The sequence below is a fragment of the Carlito syrichta genome, unplaced genomic scaffold (assembly GCF_000164805.1).
Source record: "Carlito syrichta isolate Samal-C Ts95f unplaced genomic scaffold, Tarsius_syrichta-2.0.1 Scaffold304002, whole genome shotgun sequence".
Taxonomy (NCBI): Eukaryota; Metazoa; Chordata; class Mammalia; order Primates; family Tarsiidae; genus Carlito; species Carlito syrichta.
In genome coordinates this window covers 478199-495508 of record NW_007248098.1, presented here as the reverse complement: position 1 = coordinate 495508, position 17310 = coordinate 478199, and the positions used below count along the sequence as shown (strand labels likewise).

Sequence of the window (17310 nt, the reverse complement as noted above, 5' to 3'; positions counted from 1 at the left end):
CAAACCCCCTACCTCCGTGTCCCACCCTCCCTATTCTCCCAGTCTCACTCAAGAAACTTTTTTGTTTGTTTCCCTGGGTGAAAAAAATTCCCAAAGGGCAGTGTTTTGACGATGTGGAATAAATGAAATAAAAACACTAAAAGGCATCCAAATTGACGAGTTCTAAGACTGTTTTAAGCAATGGAAAAAGCATCTTGATAGGTGTATTGCATCAAACAGAGTGCATTGAAGGTGACTGAAGGTCAAACATGTGAGAATAAATACATGATTTTTTATAAATCTGGCTTTTGGGGGATCTATTGAGATTCATGGGGCTGTTAGCGCTTATGCTGTATAAGACCTAGTCTTAGTATGGTTTTTCTCTTTTATTGCCTGTTAGTAGTTCTCACTGCTAGATGCCATCCATGTACTTATTTGGTAGCAGCCCTGCAGTCACTCCAACCCCTTTCGTTACCTGATTTCCTGCTTTTGACTGTGTGGCTTGGAAATCAGATCACCAGCTCATTTATTTAAAATGTTTGTAAAGGTATAGACAAAGAAGCGTTGAACCAGGGCCTTCTCTTAGGAGGTGTGTTTGTTCATTTGTTTGTTTTGCTTTGTTATGTCTTGTTTTGAAACTTTCTAACATAAACTGCTGAGGGATGTTTTGGATATTTTGATACATTTCCCCCTTTATTTTGAAGCAATATCTTGAGCCATGTTTTAGGTAAATAAGTATGATGTTTTTAACCAAGTCTAAAATTTAGGTTATTTTATATTTGGAGTATCAAATAGTTGTACTTATTCTAATTTTGAAAAGTAAGATTTATCTACAAAATAAACATAATTTTTGTTTCTTTCATTTGTAAGAAAAGATAGCTTCATCTTTGTTACTGAATCATTAAAAATACTATTTCTCAGAAGTTGATTTTTCTTCTTCTTTTTGGCAACTTAGATGTCATTTTTTTCCATAACTACAGGACACCGAAGAAGAAGATCTTGAAAAGGGAAAAACTAGTTCTTGTCCCTCCCTTTCCCTTCAACCCCCTTTGAAGGGAGGCTTTTCTGGCCCATAATAGAAGATGGGGAAGAAAAGCCCAAGGAAGCCGCTGCACTGCAGCAGCTCACGTTTGAACTTTGTCAGGACATTTCTTCATTTCTGTTGCCTGCGTCAGAAACAAAGTAGAGTCTTTCTCTTATGCTTTACGTAACTGTAAACTGATGGTTTAAAAACCATGTGTTTTGCATTGCAGGTTATGGCTTTGTTGACTTTGACAGTCCTGCAGCAGCTCAGAAAGCTGTGTCTGCCCTAAAGGCCAGTGGGGTTCAAGCTCAGATGGCAAAGGTGAGTTGGGAACCAGTTACTGCTTCTGTATTCTGCAGCTTTGATTCTGAAGCCCTGCATGCCTGCTTTTCCCATCTCCATTCTCAGTTCCCCTTCATCCTGCAAGCCACAGCTCCTTCTAGACACTTGTCCCATGTCCCACAGCCTCAACAGTAGCTATGGTGCCAAAGACTATTTCTCGTAATTTAATGAGAGAAAAAGGATATATAAATGTATAAAATGTACATAATAATTTATGTAATCCCATAAGTAAATCGAGAAATAGCACCACATTTTCTTAATCAGGTATTTATTTGTGAGTCTTTAAAATCTGTACTGTAGTCCAGGCGCGGTGGCTCACACCCATAATCCCAGCACTTAGGGAGGCCAAGCCGAGAGGATTGCCTGTGCCTGCAGGTTCGAGTCCAGCCTGGGCAACCTGGTGAGACCTTGTCTCTACAATAAATCACAAAAACTAGCCAGATGTGGTGGCATGTGTCTGTAATTCCAACTACTTGGAAAGCTGAGGCGGAAGAATCACCTAAGTCCAGCAGGTGGAGGCTGCAGTGGCCATGAGCATGACAAGAGTGAGACTCCAATTCAAAACAAAAATAAATAAATAATAAATACATAAAATCTGTACTGTTTTTAAAAAAATAATTTTAAAATATTAAACCTTAAGAAATTAATACATTTTAGATACATTTGAAAAGGAAGGGGTTCAAGACCTGCCTGGGCAACTTGACGAGACCTCATCTCTACAGTAAAATCAAAAATTAGCCGGGAGTGGTAGCGCGCACCTGTAGTTCCAGCTACTTGGAAGGCTGAGGCGGAAGGATCGCTGGAGCCCAGCAGGTCAAGGCTGGGGTGACCGGGAGCGTGCCACTGTCATTCCAGTCTGGGTGACAGAGTGAGACTCCAACTCAAAAAAAAAAAGAAAAGGAAATTGCATATAACATGTCATATTTTGGAAAATATATATATATAACTAGTATGTACATTACTTTATACAAATATACTACTATTAGTTTTAATGCAAATATAAGCTACAGATGCTATTCTGTACAATAGTAAAACATCTTTAGACATTGATTATTTATGGGATATAAATCTACTCTTTAGTGGTTCTATAATGGCTTTATTTAAGACTTGTTTCTGATGATATTTTAGTTGAGGAATATTGTTGAAAAATTCATCGAGGTGAGGAATATGCCTGAATGTTAAAGGATTATACAGTGAAGCCCATTTGCATGCTCAATATTTATTTTACCACAATAAACATTGGATATTAATTACTATAAATATAACATTTTCCTCGAAAATGTTTGTCTTATAAGAGTTTTCCTCTAACAATTTTACTGATAATATCATAATGTATGACTATAAATGGAGTTGACCAGCCAGTCATTGTCTCTTTCTTTTCACATTAAGTTCATCATCAAAGTTATAGTTTAAGGTGCCTAGGCCCTTTTTCAAAAGCAATGATGCCTTAGATAGGCTTGATGGACTTAGAGTCACATGATCTAAATCACTAGATTAGGTGGTAGTCGTGATTCTAAAGCTGGAAGAACCTCAGATTGTCTGGTGCACCCCCAACCCCACTTTCAAATCAAATAGGCATGGTCTTTTAATTACAAATAACTAAGACTCAGAAGAGTCACCCTTGAAATGGTGTGCATCTCTTAAATGTTTATGTCCTATAGCAGAAATTCCATTACCTGTTGAGCATATCCAGAAGTCACTGTTGACTACGCTGATGCTTATGTCCCAGTCTTTAGTACCCAAATGTAAGCGTGAGTTATATTCTAATATCTACACTACAGTTACTAAGGTATTCATGTAATTATGTAGATCTTCTTTTCATCTGTGGTTCTTCAACTGCAATGGAAAATATTTTCAAGCCTGAAACTCAACAGTTTGAAACTATGAGTATTCTTTTCAAAAGAGCAATACTTTTATATTCTCTGGCTTCATGAACTAAGTACAGAGGAAGTAATTTTATACTGTGTTTTGCTTCTTCTGAATAGTAGCACATGATCATTCCCTGAAGAACATTCACATGCACATAAGGAAAGAAAGTGCATGCAAAATAAAGGGCTCTTGCAGAGATAAGTTGAAGAACATGTGTGCAGCTACTGGGTAGAGATTGACTTTGAATGAAAGAATCACCATAAATAAAGATATCAGTAATTCATAAAAAGAATTGCTCTTCGTAAGTAGTCATTGCCTTTTAATAATTTTAAAGCTTTGCATTGAGTTGGACTTAATTTGGATTTTCTTAAACTTCCAAGTAAGAAGTTAAACAAAAACTGTGCATATTAACCACTATGATTTTAAGATCATTTGTCCATCATATAAAGCAATGCCCTGTGACATTGTTTAAAAGACAATGATTATGAGATTTTAAATATACTTCTTGTGAATATGTGATACTCATGTTGCATAATGATTTGCTGAATGTTTTATCTGCCTCTAAATAATGACATTTATAAGCAGGACTCTTAAGGCACACTCAGAAAACTTGCCTTCACTTTGCCCATTCTGACTTACTCCATGAAGCTCTTGCTCTTGGATAGAATCCAGAGCAGGTCTCATCACTTCTCCAGCCTCTGTCAGTATTTCAGAAAGTCCCTTCAGTTGCTTCTTTCATCTTAGGTCTTTCTGGTTGATATTTTTTGGTATGGTGCCTCTTGATTTTTCACAGCCAAACTCCATGAAGCATGCATATGTTGCAATATGTTTTTAGTTATGTCTGTCCATATTTACATTGTCCAACTTCAACATAGTATTTTAAATAAGACATTGTATGGGGAAAGTCTCAAGTTACTTTCCAAATATAGTTTATGAATGTCAGAATTGTATAGAGATTTTGAAAACAGCTGAGAGTCAACAAAAGGAATGTGCATCTTGGTTGTTGCTGGTGCTGAGAGACATCACAGGCTATATGGGGGGAGACCCCAAAAAAGGGAATTTATTTATTTTAAAATTGTGTATTTTTCTTACATGTTTAAATTTTAGTCACTTTCAAAGTGTTCTCTGTTTGATGCATATACCTATTAAGACACTTTTTCCAGTGCTCAGGACAGTTTTTGAACTCGTCAATTTTGGTGCCTTTTAGTGCTTCTGCTCTTTTTTGTTTCACCTCTCCCACATGATGAGAAAATTTCCCTTTGAGGACTTAAATCAAGGAAAACAAAAAAATGTCTCTCAGGATGATATTGGGTTAAATTAGGGAGGGTTGGGTATGGAGGTAATGCCATTTGGGGTCAAAAACTGCTGAATACCAAGCATGATGTGGGCAGGTTGTTCATGTAAATCACCCATCCTGAAATGGGGAAATGTGTTTAAGAATCTCCAAAATGCCGGGCTCAGTGGCTCAGCCTGTAATCCCGTGCCGTTGGGAGGCGGAGGTGAGTGGATTGCCTGAGCCCGCAGGTTTGAGACCCACCTGGGCGGCAAGACCTCATCTCTACAGTAAATCAAAAAATCAGCCGGGCATGGTGGCTCATGCCTGTAATTCCGGCTACTTGGAAGGCTGAGGCGAAAGGATCGCAGAGCCCAGCAGGTTGAGGCTGCGGTGGCCGGGAGCAGCCACTGCACTCCAGTCTGGGCGACAGAGTGAAATTCCAACTCCAAAAAAAAAAAAGAATCTCCAAAACAATTTCACTGAAGCCAAACGCAGCCTCTCACAATGCTAGCTGGTATACTGATGCCAATGGGTTCCTTAGAACACTTACCTAGCGGGAGAAGCCTATACTACAAGGGGCTGGCCCTCCAAAAGATAATTCCAGGTTTTTTGAGGTCCCCCTCTCCTAGAACAGTTGTTTGCTGACAGTCATATTGATTGTTTGGTGATCAGAAAGCAGTATTTTAAAGGTTTCTATCCCAACAGAACCATGTGTTATGTGTGTGCACACACAGAGAGATGTAACATATATTTAGTTCCATTTTAGGGAACTGTAGGACAATATTTAGTTATATTTTAGGAAACTTATTGGGAGTTGTGACTGTGTAATATACTATTTTTTCCTATTTAAAATAAAGTGAAATTAGCTCCTAGTTCATGTTTTGATGTTGAATTTCTGATTTGCAGGAACAGATTAGGATGTTAAGTGTGTGATGACTATAATTTAAATGTCCAATCCTTTTTGTTTGGTTAAAATTTTGAGTATTATATAATGAATCTTCAGCTGAAGCTTCCCTTCCTCCAGTCAGATCTGCTCCAAGTAGCAGGTTTGTAATGGGATGGGAACATGATTGGTTTATTTCCTATTTCCAAAGCTGCGTTTTCCCCACTTCCATAGCTGTGGTTTCTAATCTTCCAGGGTTGATGTGGTGGTGAAAGATGACCTGGCAGTGTTTTCCCTGACTAGGCAGTATATTGATGCTTTTTTTTAAAGTATATTTTATTTTAAAGATATGGGGTACAATTCAGGATCATGTGGATGCTTTCTCTCATGGAATGCTTTAGTTTTCTGAGTTCTCTAACCAACCTTGCCTGCCCCCCAGTTGATCTTTCCCCCTAGTTCCTTGAAGCTAGAGAGCACATGTCCTGAGGCTGACATCCTGAGCTCCTGATAATCTAATGATCTATTGTTTGTCCTTTTCTCCTGGGATCTCTTGCCCCTTGAGGCAACCTTCTTAGCAAGATCTAAACCCTGGGCCAAGTCTACCTGTGTGGCCCACATCTGATCTACCTTTGCCAACCATCAGGAAAGTAGTTATTTCCCAGCCACACCTGTAGGCCCTTCAACCAGGCTTTTTCCTTTTAGATGCCTCTGTTTTAAGTGAAACATAATCCATTGCATCCATTAAGCTCCATGGAACACAGATCAAGCCCCTGAGTAGTAATCTCTTGGCACCCCTCTTGCTTTATTGACAGAGGAAAACAGTCCACATAGTGAGATTCAGAACCTGTCCGCATTTTTCTCCATGTAAATGCTCATTTTCAGCCTCCCCCATCTCTTCTAGACAGGCAGGAAGTGGACGGTCAACTAAGCATTACAAACCAGTTCTCAGCCAGCTCCTTGCAAGCTCTCTTTAGGCAGTCTAGTTTCTCACTCTGGAATGTGGGCACACCTGACACCCACATTGTTTTGTAGTCTCTGCTAAAGTAGAAAGAGGCCTATTTTATCAATCTGTTAAAAGTATAGAGGCTTCATTTAGAGAGGCCCTAGAACACTTTGCCTAGGCATCATTTCCAAAGCCTGTAATATTAAGCAACATGGCATGTTAAATACTCACTGTTTGGAAGAAGTCTTTACAGTGTACTTATTCAAAACTGGACTAGGTATCTATCCATTGGCACTATATGTTGTATCTACAGAGAACTTCATATACCAGCTTTCCCATGGGTTGATAGTGAGCACAGTTCTAAGACCTCCTTAGGAGGCTTGATAGTGTAAATTGGCCAGGAAAAAAAATGATTTCTTCCACAATCATCTATGGAAAGGATGAGTACATAGGTTCAGATGCTGACTGGGTACCAACATTCTGCATAATATGAATTTTTTCATATTATAGGCTCAGGCTTTTGTAGAATGACTAGAGTTTCCTGGACCTGATTTATTAGTAGTAGTAATATTATTATTTCATTAAAGTTACAAGAGGCATTTTAAATGCCAGTGGGCTTTTTGTTCTATACCATTAAACTATGAGTTTGAGTATCAGGACCGGACTTAATCTCTTTATGCTATCTGGATAAAGCATGTGACTGGGTGTAGTGGCTCACACCTGTAATCCCAGCATTTTGGGAGGCCAAGACAAGCAAATTGCTTGAGCCCAGGAGTTCAAGACAGCCTGGCCAACACAGCAAAATCTTGTCTCTACAAAAAAATAAATTAGTCAGGTATCGTGGCACATAGTCCCAACTACTTGGGATGTTAAGGTGGAAGGATTGCCTAAGCCCAGGAGGTCACGGCTATGGTGAGTTGTGATCATCATGATCATGTAGTTACATTCCAGCCTGGGCAACAGAGTAAGACCCCCTATACACACGTGTACACACACACACACCAAAAGACATCTGGCAAGCATCTTGTGGGGAGACTTTCTTTTTTTCCTTTTTGAATCAGGGTCTCTCACGCTGTCATCCAAGTTAAAACGCAGTGGCACAATTATAGCTTACTGTAACTTCAAACTCTTGGGCTCAAGTGATCCTCTCAGTGTAGTCTCTCAGTTTGCTAGGACTACAGGTGCACCTTACCACACTCAACTATTTTTATTTTTAATTATTTTTTGTAGAGACAGTACTTCACTATGTTGTCCAGACTCCGTGATTTTTTGTTTTGTTTTGTTTTGTTTCTGTAGATACAGTGCCTCACTATGTTGCCCAGACTGATCTCAACCTCACGGCCTCAAGTAATTCTCCTGCCTAGATCCCCCAAAGTGCGAGGATTACAGGCATAAGTCACTGCATCCTGCTTAAAGACGATATTTAAAGAGATGTTAAGTCCAGCTTCTATGGTGGTGATTGGGAGGGGACCCATCAGTGTCCACTTTTCATCTAGGGAATTAATTGGGCTACAATAATGTGTTGAAAAGTCACATTGCCACATGTTAAAGGCTTGCTTCCTAACGCAATCAGAAAACATTAAGGGGCATTCAGTTAATGGAGGAAGAGTGGAAATGACTATATTGTTTGGCACATTGGCTACCTGGATTGAAAAAGAACTTTGCAAATATTTTTTTTTCCCCCTATTTTATTTTATTTTGAAGTTGTGGCATACAAGTCAGGATTGCATGCATAAGTGGTTTAGGTACAGGTAAACTTTTGAGCCACAGATATTCAAAACTAAATTGCGCAACTGCAAAATGAGAGCATTACAGACCAATGATTGTTTCTTATTTATGTTTTAATTTTTAGTGCCTTGCTTGGTATCTGCTATATTGTAGGTATTAAGTGTTTGCTTTGTTGATGATCAAAGATATTAATTGAGAGAAAAACTTTCTTTCGCGCTTGGGCAGATCGTGAGAATTAAGAAAGGGATATTTTAAAATTATATCCATCGGGTACTAGAATGGCACTTATCAAATAGGAATAGCCTTGGCCTGTTTGGAAAATCTGTTTATATTAAACTTGGCAAATATTTCAAATGTGTGCATTTTTCAAATAAAAGACCTCAGATTCTATAGAGAGAAAAGAAACTCAATAAGCTAAAAAGTCATCACATTTGAATCAACCTTGGTAGTATGTTAACAGAATGACTTTTGTAGGTCTTTCAGCATCTCGACAGCCTGCTGGGGTACAGGCCTGGCTGGTGGAAATCTCAAACATTTTTTTCAATAAATAGGTAGTCAAACAAGCAGGAATTGAATCTCCCTTCCACCCAGAGGTGCACCATGCTCTGAGCAGTTTGCAGCCTGTGAGTGGCTATCTGCTGGTTGATGAACCCATTCAGTACAAGAGAAAACAGATGCCTGTTCTTCCTGCCAAGTCCATTTCTTGCATTTTAGGAACCATTCCACACGCACAGGGAGATTTTGTTCATTTCTTTCAGACGATGACTGAGTGCTTTACACTGTGTGGGGCCTTAGAGCCCTGCTTTTCTACCCAAGTGAACAAGAGTAGCCGTTTATCTCTCTCACGGCCAACGTGGGGTCTAGTTTTCTACTTGTTAGAGATGCCCTTGAACCTCTTTCATGCCTAGGGCCAAAAGAGGCCCATTGGCCCCATTTTTATGTTTGGTCACCTGTAATTGACAGAATAATTGTTTTTTCATACATAGCACTGTATGTAATAAAACAGTTATGGTTGCCACTGATTTTATTTTATTCTATTCTATTCTATTCTACTCTACTCTACTCTGCTTTGAGTTGGAATCTCACTCTATCACTCAGGCTGGAGTGCAGTAGCACACTCATGGCCACCCCAGCGTTGACCTGCTGGGCTCCAGCAATCCTTCTGCCTCAGCCTTCCAAGTAGCCAGAACTACAGGCGTGCGCTACCATGCCTGGCTAATTTTTTTAATTTATTGTAGAGATGAGATCTCACCAAGCTGCCCAAGCTGGTCTTGAACCCGCGGGTTCAGGCAATCCACTTGCCTCAGCTTCCCAAAGTGCTGGGATCATAGATTGAACCCAGCCACCACTGGTTTTAAAGAGACTAAATGTTCCTCATTCAAGAACCACCACCAATATCTACAAGTATTATATGTTCCATTCACAGTAAAAGTATGGAAATAATGCATGGACAAAAAAAATAAAAAATAAAATAAATTTTAACAAAGAAGAAAAATCACCTGTGAAATGAAGGGAGGAAGAAAAAGAATTCATGGACACTTTGAATATTAGATGTTTTCTTTGAGGAGTAGGGTCAGAGCCTCACACTGTCACCCAGGCTGGAGTACAGTGGCATGATCTGGGCTCACTGCAGCCTCAGCCTGTGTGAATACTGTAGATAGTTATAGCACAATGGCAAATATTTGGGTGCCTAAACATAGAAAAAGTACAGAAAATGGTTATAAAAGAGGAAAAAGTGGTACACCTCTATGGGACGTTCACCATAAATAGAACTTGCGGACTATTGCCCTGGGTGTGTCAGTGAGTGAGGGGTGAGTGAATGTGAAGGCCTAGGACATTACATACATCGCTATAGACTATAAGCACTGTATACTTAGGCTACACTAAATGTATTTTCAAAATTTATAAAAATATATTTTTAAATAGTAAACTTCACTTACTGTAACTTTACTCCATAAGTTTTTTTTTTTTTTGAGTTGGAGTCTCACTCTGTCACCTAGACTGGAGTGCAGTGGCACACTCCCAGCCACCGCAGCCTCGACCTGCTGGGCTCCGGCGATCCTTCCGCCTCAGCCTTCCAAGTAGCCAGAGCTACAGGCATGCACTACCATGCCCAGCTAATTTTTTTGATTTATTGTAGGCGAGATCTTGCCAAGTGGCCGGGCGGGTCTTGAACCCGCGGGCTCAGGCATTTCACTCACCTCTGCCTTCCCAAGTGCTGGGATTACAGGCTGAGCCACTGAGCCCAGCCTGTTCCATAATCTTCTAAATTTTTTTTAACTATTTTACTCTTTTGTAATAACACTTAGCTTAAAACACAAACATGTAAGCTGCACAAAAATATTTTCTTTATACCTTTATTCTATAAGCGTTTTTCTGGTTTTTTCCCCCCACTTTTTAAACTTTTTGTTGTTAGAAACAAAGACACAAACACGCACATTAGCCTACAACTACATAGGGTCAGTATCATCAAGATGTCACTAGGTGATAGGAATTTTTCAGCTCCATTATAATCTTCTGGGACCACCATCTAATATGTTGTATTATGGTGCCAGTCATTGGCTGGAATGCGGTTATGCAGGGCATGACTGTGCACGAAGTCACAAGATAAACTTAGCTTATCTTCCTGGAGTATCAATGTTACTTGATGGTATTAGGTCAGAAACCCTGTTTCTCTATTAAATAAAACTCAGATGGTTAGGAAGGAGATTGCAAACTTTGCATTTTTTTTTTTTTTTTTTAAGATAAAGCAAAAGATGTCAAGGAAATGTTGCAGCTCTGGAAAGGTTACCTTGCCTTTTGCCTATGGCTTCTAGAGGATACATAGTCATTCTCCTTCTGGTAGCATTGCTTAAATAGAAAGGTTGTAATAATTTTATAGCACAAAGCTTATGCATGAGATGCACTAGAAATGCCCTTTAGCTACCTTAGGTCATAGGGCCCTTCAGGTCACCTTCAGGAAGAAAAGACTATGTTGGCTGTTCAGGACCATACTTCCATAATAACGCGTACATCTCTGCACTCCAGTAAAGCTTCACAGACTTGGGAGATTAGGGCCAAAATGAGATGGCTAATCAGGGAGCCATGCAATTAATTGGGTGCATTGCATGTGAAGTGGAAATAAGGGGATACAACTTTACCTCTTACCCCACCTCAGAGGAACTTGAAAACTTTAATACACAAGCCGGTTTTTACTGCCTTTCTTTGTATTTTGAAACATTGTATTTCTTATTGTCCTGCTTGTATTTAACCACTTTCCAATTTTTAGTAAAGATATACTTGATATAATTGTCAATAGAAGACTTTGCTCAGCACAAGATAATCAGTGGCAGGCTGGGCTCAGTGGCTCAACCTGTAATCCCATACTTTGGGAGGCCAAGGTGAGTGGATTGCCCGAGCCTGCGTTCAAGACCAGCCTGGGCAACTTGGCAAGACCTCATCTCCACAATAAATTTTTTTTAAAAAATTAGCCGCGTGTGGCATCGTACACCTGTAGTTCCAGCTACTTGGAAGGCTGAGGCAAAAGGATCACTGGAGCCCAGCAGGTAGACACTGGGGTGGCCATGAGTGTGCCACTGCACTCCAGCCTGGGCGACATAGTGAGACTCCAACTCAAATAATAATCATCATCAGTGGTACCACAGAGAATTTATCTAATTTCAACTGAAAGCAAAGATAGTTGCCATTTTGTTTAGTCTATGAATGGCTAAGAGGGTAAGTGTTCAGCTTGCTGTTAGGCTTTTGAAAAACTTCAGTTTTTTTCTTGGATCCTCCCACATGACATACTATTTTCTGACACTGGAATATTTTCTGACCAAGTCAGAATTCACTTCTGCAATTGGCATAAAAGTAATGAATTTAAAATCAGCCTTTCCTTTCCTATTAATGAATTTAAAATCAGCCTTTCCTATTAATCAGTTGTATCTTTACATATTGAAACATATGAAAGTTTATGATTCTTCTTTAATAAACCCTATTAGTGATGTCATTAATTGATGTTTTAGCCTTAGGAAACAGGATAGCATACTCATGATAGCTTTCTAGATTTCCAAAGTTAACAGTAGTTTAAATATATATATAATATGAAGCATTATGCAGGCCTGAATTTGTACAAAGGCTGTCCTTTAAATGTCTGGGGCATTCAGACTGGGAGCCACTGCTCTGCACCTTTGGGACTGGCCTGGTCACGTGCTGCCTTCCTCAGTGATAAGACCCAGAAGTTGTAGGGTCTTTGCACCCATAGTTTCTCGATTTTTGATAACTTTCGATTCATGGGAATCCTAGCCTTTCCCTAGGAATCCCTTGGATTCTTAAAAACCCTATGAATGCCACCCTATGAGTTTAATCCTAGGAATATCCTTCCCTGGGATACCAGATTGCTATCTTAAATCTCACCAGATAAATATAATGGGAAAGGTCAGTGTTCACTTTTATTTACAGACTATATGAAATAAAAAGCTTCATTTCAGGCTTAATTAATGCCAGGATACATTTAAAGGAGAATATTTGTACAAATTCAGGCCTGCATAATGCTTCATATTAAATATATGTTTAAACTACTGTTAATTTTGGAAATCTAGAAAGCTATAATGAGTGTGTTATCCTGTTTCCTAAGGCTGAAACATTAATTAATGACATTACTAATAGGGCTTATTAAAGAAGAATCATAAACTCTCATATATTTCAATATGTAAAGATACAACTGATTAATAGGATCAAAGGAAAGGCTGATTTTAAATTCATTACTTTTATGTCAATTGCAGAAGTGAATTTTGACTTGGTGAGAAAATATTCCAGTGACAGAAAAGCTTTTTCCCTGATTATTTGAATATCCTACTCTTTGTAAAAGTATAGCAGTTACTGGTTCTCAGAAAATTCAATTGTATGTCTTTGGTTTAATTCAGCAAGGGAATGGGTGAAAAATGATTTAAGAGCATTGCTTCTGAAACTTTCATATGCATGTGAATCACCTAGGGAATCTTTTTAAAATGCAGTTTCTGATTCCGTTGGTCTGGAGTGAGGTCTGAGATTCTGCATTTCTAATAAGTTCTCAGGTAATTCCATTACTACTGGTTCCTGGATCACTCTGTGTAGCAAGGATTTTGCAAACCCACCCCTTCCATATCTACTCTTGAGTTCAGCTTTTCCAAGAGTCTAAAATTTGCTCTACCCAGAGTTGACCATTTTATATGACTTTGAGATTCTTGATTTGGTGATTTAGAAACTTTTTTCCCATTGGTGATTATGACTGAAAAGTAGTATGAACTCTGCCACAGATCAGAGGAGGGGGATTTGGGCAAAGTCCCTAGTGAACTTCAGATGACTTTGTCCAGATTCCTCCTTCATGTATCTCTAAATTGAATTATTAGTAGTAATAGCCTCCTGCATAATAGTGTGCCTGGAATGGACTCCTAAAAATAGCAATGGAGGAGAGGTTGGTTATTTTTGGGAACTCTGCAAACAGCTGAGAGTTGTGGTTCCATTAGGGTGTCCACTCCAACTTCATATGCCTGCCAGCAGTGCCATTTCCAGACCTGCTAAGAAGGGATCATATCTGACCCTCACAGATTGTCCAGGCTTCAGACACTATTTTCAAGTGTCCAGGGTGACTTCAGTGTTCTGTAGTTCTTATGGTAGTAGGTACTAGTACTAGGTAAAGTACTAGGTAGTACTTTAAAAGGACTTGAGCAAGAGAGTTGCTAAGAAAAAGTAGCTGTGTTGGCATAAATCTCTCACCCTCTGTTAGAAATTAATAATAGACAATACTCTTTTCTGTTTTAGCAACAGGAACAAGATCCTACCAACCTGTATATTTCTAATTTACCACTGTCCATGGATGAGCAAGAACTAGAAAACATGCTCAAACCATTTGGACAAGTAATTTCTACAAGGATACTACGTGATTCCAGTGGTACAAGTCGTGGTGTTGGCTTTGCTAGGTAAGCATGCTGCCCTGTCTTTATTCTGTCAACAACAATAACCCTGCCAAGTTATCTTGGGAAATTAAAAATGACCAAGAAGAGAGAATATAAGCCAGGATTATGGAGCCAGTCACAACATGAACTTAAATTACATGTAAATATTGGTCTACATTTTTCTAAATCTTGTGCAAGTTTATTAGAATTCTTTTAAAAAAATTTTTTTTTCTTTTTAAGTAAAAAGAGACAATATCCTGCTTTGTTTCCTAGGCTGGTCTCAAACTCCTGGCTTCAAGGGATCCTCCCACCTCTTCCTCTCACCTCAACCTTCCAAAAAGTTACTAGGATGACAGGTGTGAGCCACCACGCCCAGCAAATTAGGATTCTTGAATATGAGCACACTAAATATTTGGTGGCTCATGAGCAGTAGTTCTGAAAGTGTGTGTCCTTAATATTTCGATATTTTGAATATTTCTTCTAACTTAATAAAAATAACAGTGTCCTACATTTTTTTAAATAAGTCAGTATGCTTTTTTCTCATTAGATGGAAATTTGATTCATCGTCAGTAAATTAATTAGGTTTTTGAGTAAAATATTTCAAACATTCAGAAAAGACAAGGATGTGATGCCTTTCTAACCACCAGACAAATTTAACAAATATTAACATTTTATAATTTTTGCTACAGATATTTTTTAAATAAATAAAATCTTCTGAGTATAACTAAAGTGCCCTTATTTCTTCCATCTAATTTTTATCCCTTTTTCCCCCAGAAAGGATACTTCAGTGTAGTGGTTATTTTGGTTTCTAAAGGAAAAATAATAAACAGAAGGAGCTTTGATTTTTATCAAAATTCTAATGCAAAAGACCATGTACAAATGCTGATTTTCATATGATGCATTATTTAGAAACCACTGAATACATTGCAGTTACAGATACTGTTCACATGTGTTGAAGTATTGACTTTGATTTTAGGCACAAAATTTCAGACATTTTACTTTCATATACAAATGGCAATCACAGACCTGTGATATCAACAAAGCATTATTATTACATGTTATTTTATATAAGGGGAAATGGAGCCAAAAAAGAATTTTTCCATCATCACCTAATTGCCAAGTAATGAAGCAAGGGCTAATACTTGAGTCATCTGATTTTTGGCCATTGCTGTTTGTGTTAGGTCAGATAATTTTTCATAAAACTAAAATACACTACTGGAAGTAAGTCAGCAAGGCTAGTATCTCCAGTTCACACTTTGCTTTTTTAAATGGTTCAGGCGAGACACTGACTGGCTCAGCATCATCTTGTCATCTCTGTGGGTATTCTTCTGAAAACAGATCAAGTAGTATCATTTTTGTATCCAAAGACAGAGAATTAAATCCTACAGTTTTTCAAAACTATCACTATCCATTGTATACTCTGGATAGTCCAGGAGTATAGTGCATTTTGAATATTCAACGTTTCTTCCATTTAAGAAAAGTAAGTCAAAGTAATTTAAGTTGCCAGAAATGTTTCTCAACTGTTTTAGCCACTTGTAGATGTAGAATAAGTTATAAAGTTAGACTCCAGCCTTTACTTCTCCAAAGCCAGGATGACAACGAAGGCATATAATTGACTTCACTAATTTAATTTTAAGTCTGAATTTAGTGTAGAAAACATATAAGGCACACCCTCTGACTGACACTAGTTGTTATCATGACTTTTTAGTATGTTTTGTGAATTTGTAAAAGGGAAGATGGATGACCAATATTCTAGTAAGTGACAAATATGCTAATCTTTTAAACTGTTGTTTTTACTTTAATATTATGACAAAACTATTGTATATTAATTTTAAATTTTCAACCAATTAGAATAAAATTAATTCATTTGATCTGCCTGGTATTAAATACTCTGGATATCATTTATGCTTTTATGATTCAGAATGTACTCTGTGGTTAGCAGTTATTATTTTACTATATAGTGCAAAAGCAACAGTTAGATGAAAGAATAAACTCTCTTTTTCTTTATCTTCACATTTTACTAGATTTCATTTGTATCAAAAAAATCTATAGGAATTTTCTACGTGCACAGAACAAAATAAAAGCTAAGAGAACTCTAAATATTTATTTGTTCTATTTTTATGTATAAATAGGATGGAATCAACAGAAAAATGCGAAGCTGTTATTGGTCATTTTAATGGAAAATTTATTAAGACACCACCAGGAGTTTCTGGTATGTTGTTTGTCTAAAATTTTATCAGTGGTCTTTTATATAGTGTGTATAACTTTAGCACATTATGACTCTTCTATTAAGAACAAAAAGCCCTCATTTTGCTCTTCAAAATGTATTTCATTGAATCTATAAACAAGATTTAAAAATGCACCTCTCCCTGGGTGTTAGATGTTTAAATATCGACTGAAGCAGACCCAGTGGTAAGGTGCTGTCTGACTTGTAAAACATTGCATAGTCTACTCCTCCTTTGATGCATCAGCCAGCTTCTAACTCACTTCACTGCCATCTTAAATAAACCTCCCATCATTTGGTTGCATCCATTGAGGAGTGTGATACCTTTCTGTATCGGTAGTGCCTGGATTGCAATTCCTGTGGCCTTTAAGTCCAGTGCACTGTAGTCTGTTTCTCCCGTTGCTCTACCTTGTGCTGTCATTATCAAGAGCATTACACCTCAGCAGTTTTTCATTCCAAGATCACACTCTAACTCCCATGAAACCCGATCTGAAATGCAGAGGGATTCTTCCGTGTTCGCTGTTTATTGGTCCTTTTTTTACCTGTTTCTCATCTCTACCAAATCTGGTCTCTGTTTCTGAGTACTAAAACCATTTATTTAGAGGCATTCTCCATATTCTTGTGCCCTATCCCTTGGTCACACCTGCCTGGCAGAATGCTGAACCTGGATTAATCCTACAGTAATCCATCTCTACCAGTCCTCACTCAGCTTCCTAACCCTTCCCTAGCAACAGGTTTTTTTTTATTTTATTTTTTGTTTTTTTTGAGTCGGAGTCTTGCTCTGTCACCCAGGCTGAAGTACAGTGGGACACCCATGGCCACCGCAACCTTGACCTGCTGGGCTCAAGCGATCCTTCTGCCTCAGGCTTCCAAGTAGCCAGAACTACAGACATGCACCACCATGCCCAGCTAATTTTTTTTTTTTTTTAATTAGAGACAAGGTCTCGCCAAGTTACCCAGACTGGTCTCAGGTCTTCTACTTTCTCACCAATTACTCTTGCTAGAGATCTGTTATTTTATTAATTGAAAAGCTTTTGACTTTGTTGGAAAAAAAAGGAATGAAAGCAAAAGACAGAGATTAAAATGGCAGAAGAAGGAGGCGATAACTGGCAGAGCAAGGTCCCGAT

General features: G+C 38.3%; 1 protein-coding gene across 3 annotated transcripts in view; it reads left to right on the top strand.

Moving 5' to 3' along the window:
• Nucleotides 1–17310, top strand: part of RBMS1 (RNA binding motif single stranded interacting protein 1) — a 232681-nt gene that overhangs the window by 186688 nt on the left and 28683 nt on the right. For all 3 annotated transcript variants that reach the window (XM_008059359.1, XM_008059358.1, XM_021713046.1), the window contains exons 4-6: nucleotides 1233–1324; nucleotides 13826–13983; nucleotides 16092–16171. In XM_008059359.1, coding sequence (XP_008057550.1) covers nucleotides 1233–1324; nucleotides 13826–13983; nucleotides 16092–16171 — 330 coding nt within the window. The remainder of the gene's footprint in view (nucleotides 1–1232; nucleotides 1325–13825; nucleotides 13984–16091; nucleotides 16172–17310) is intronic.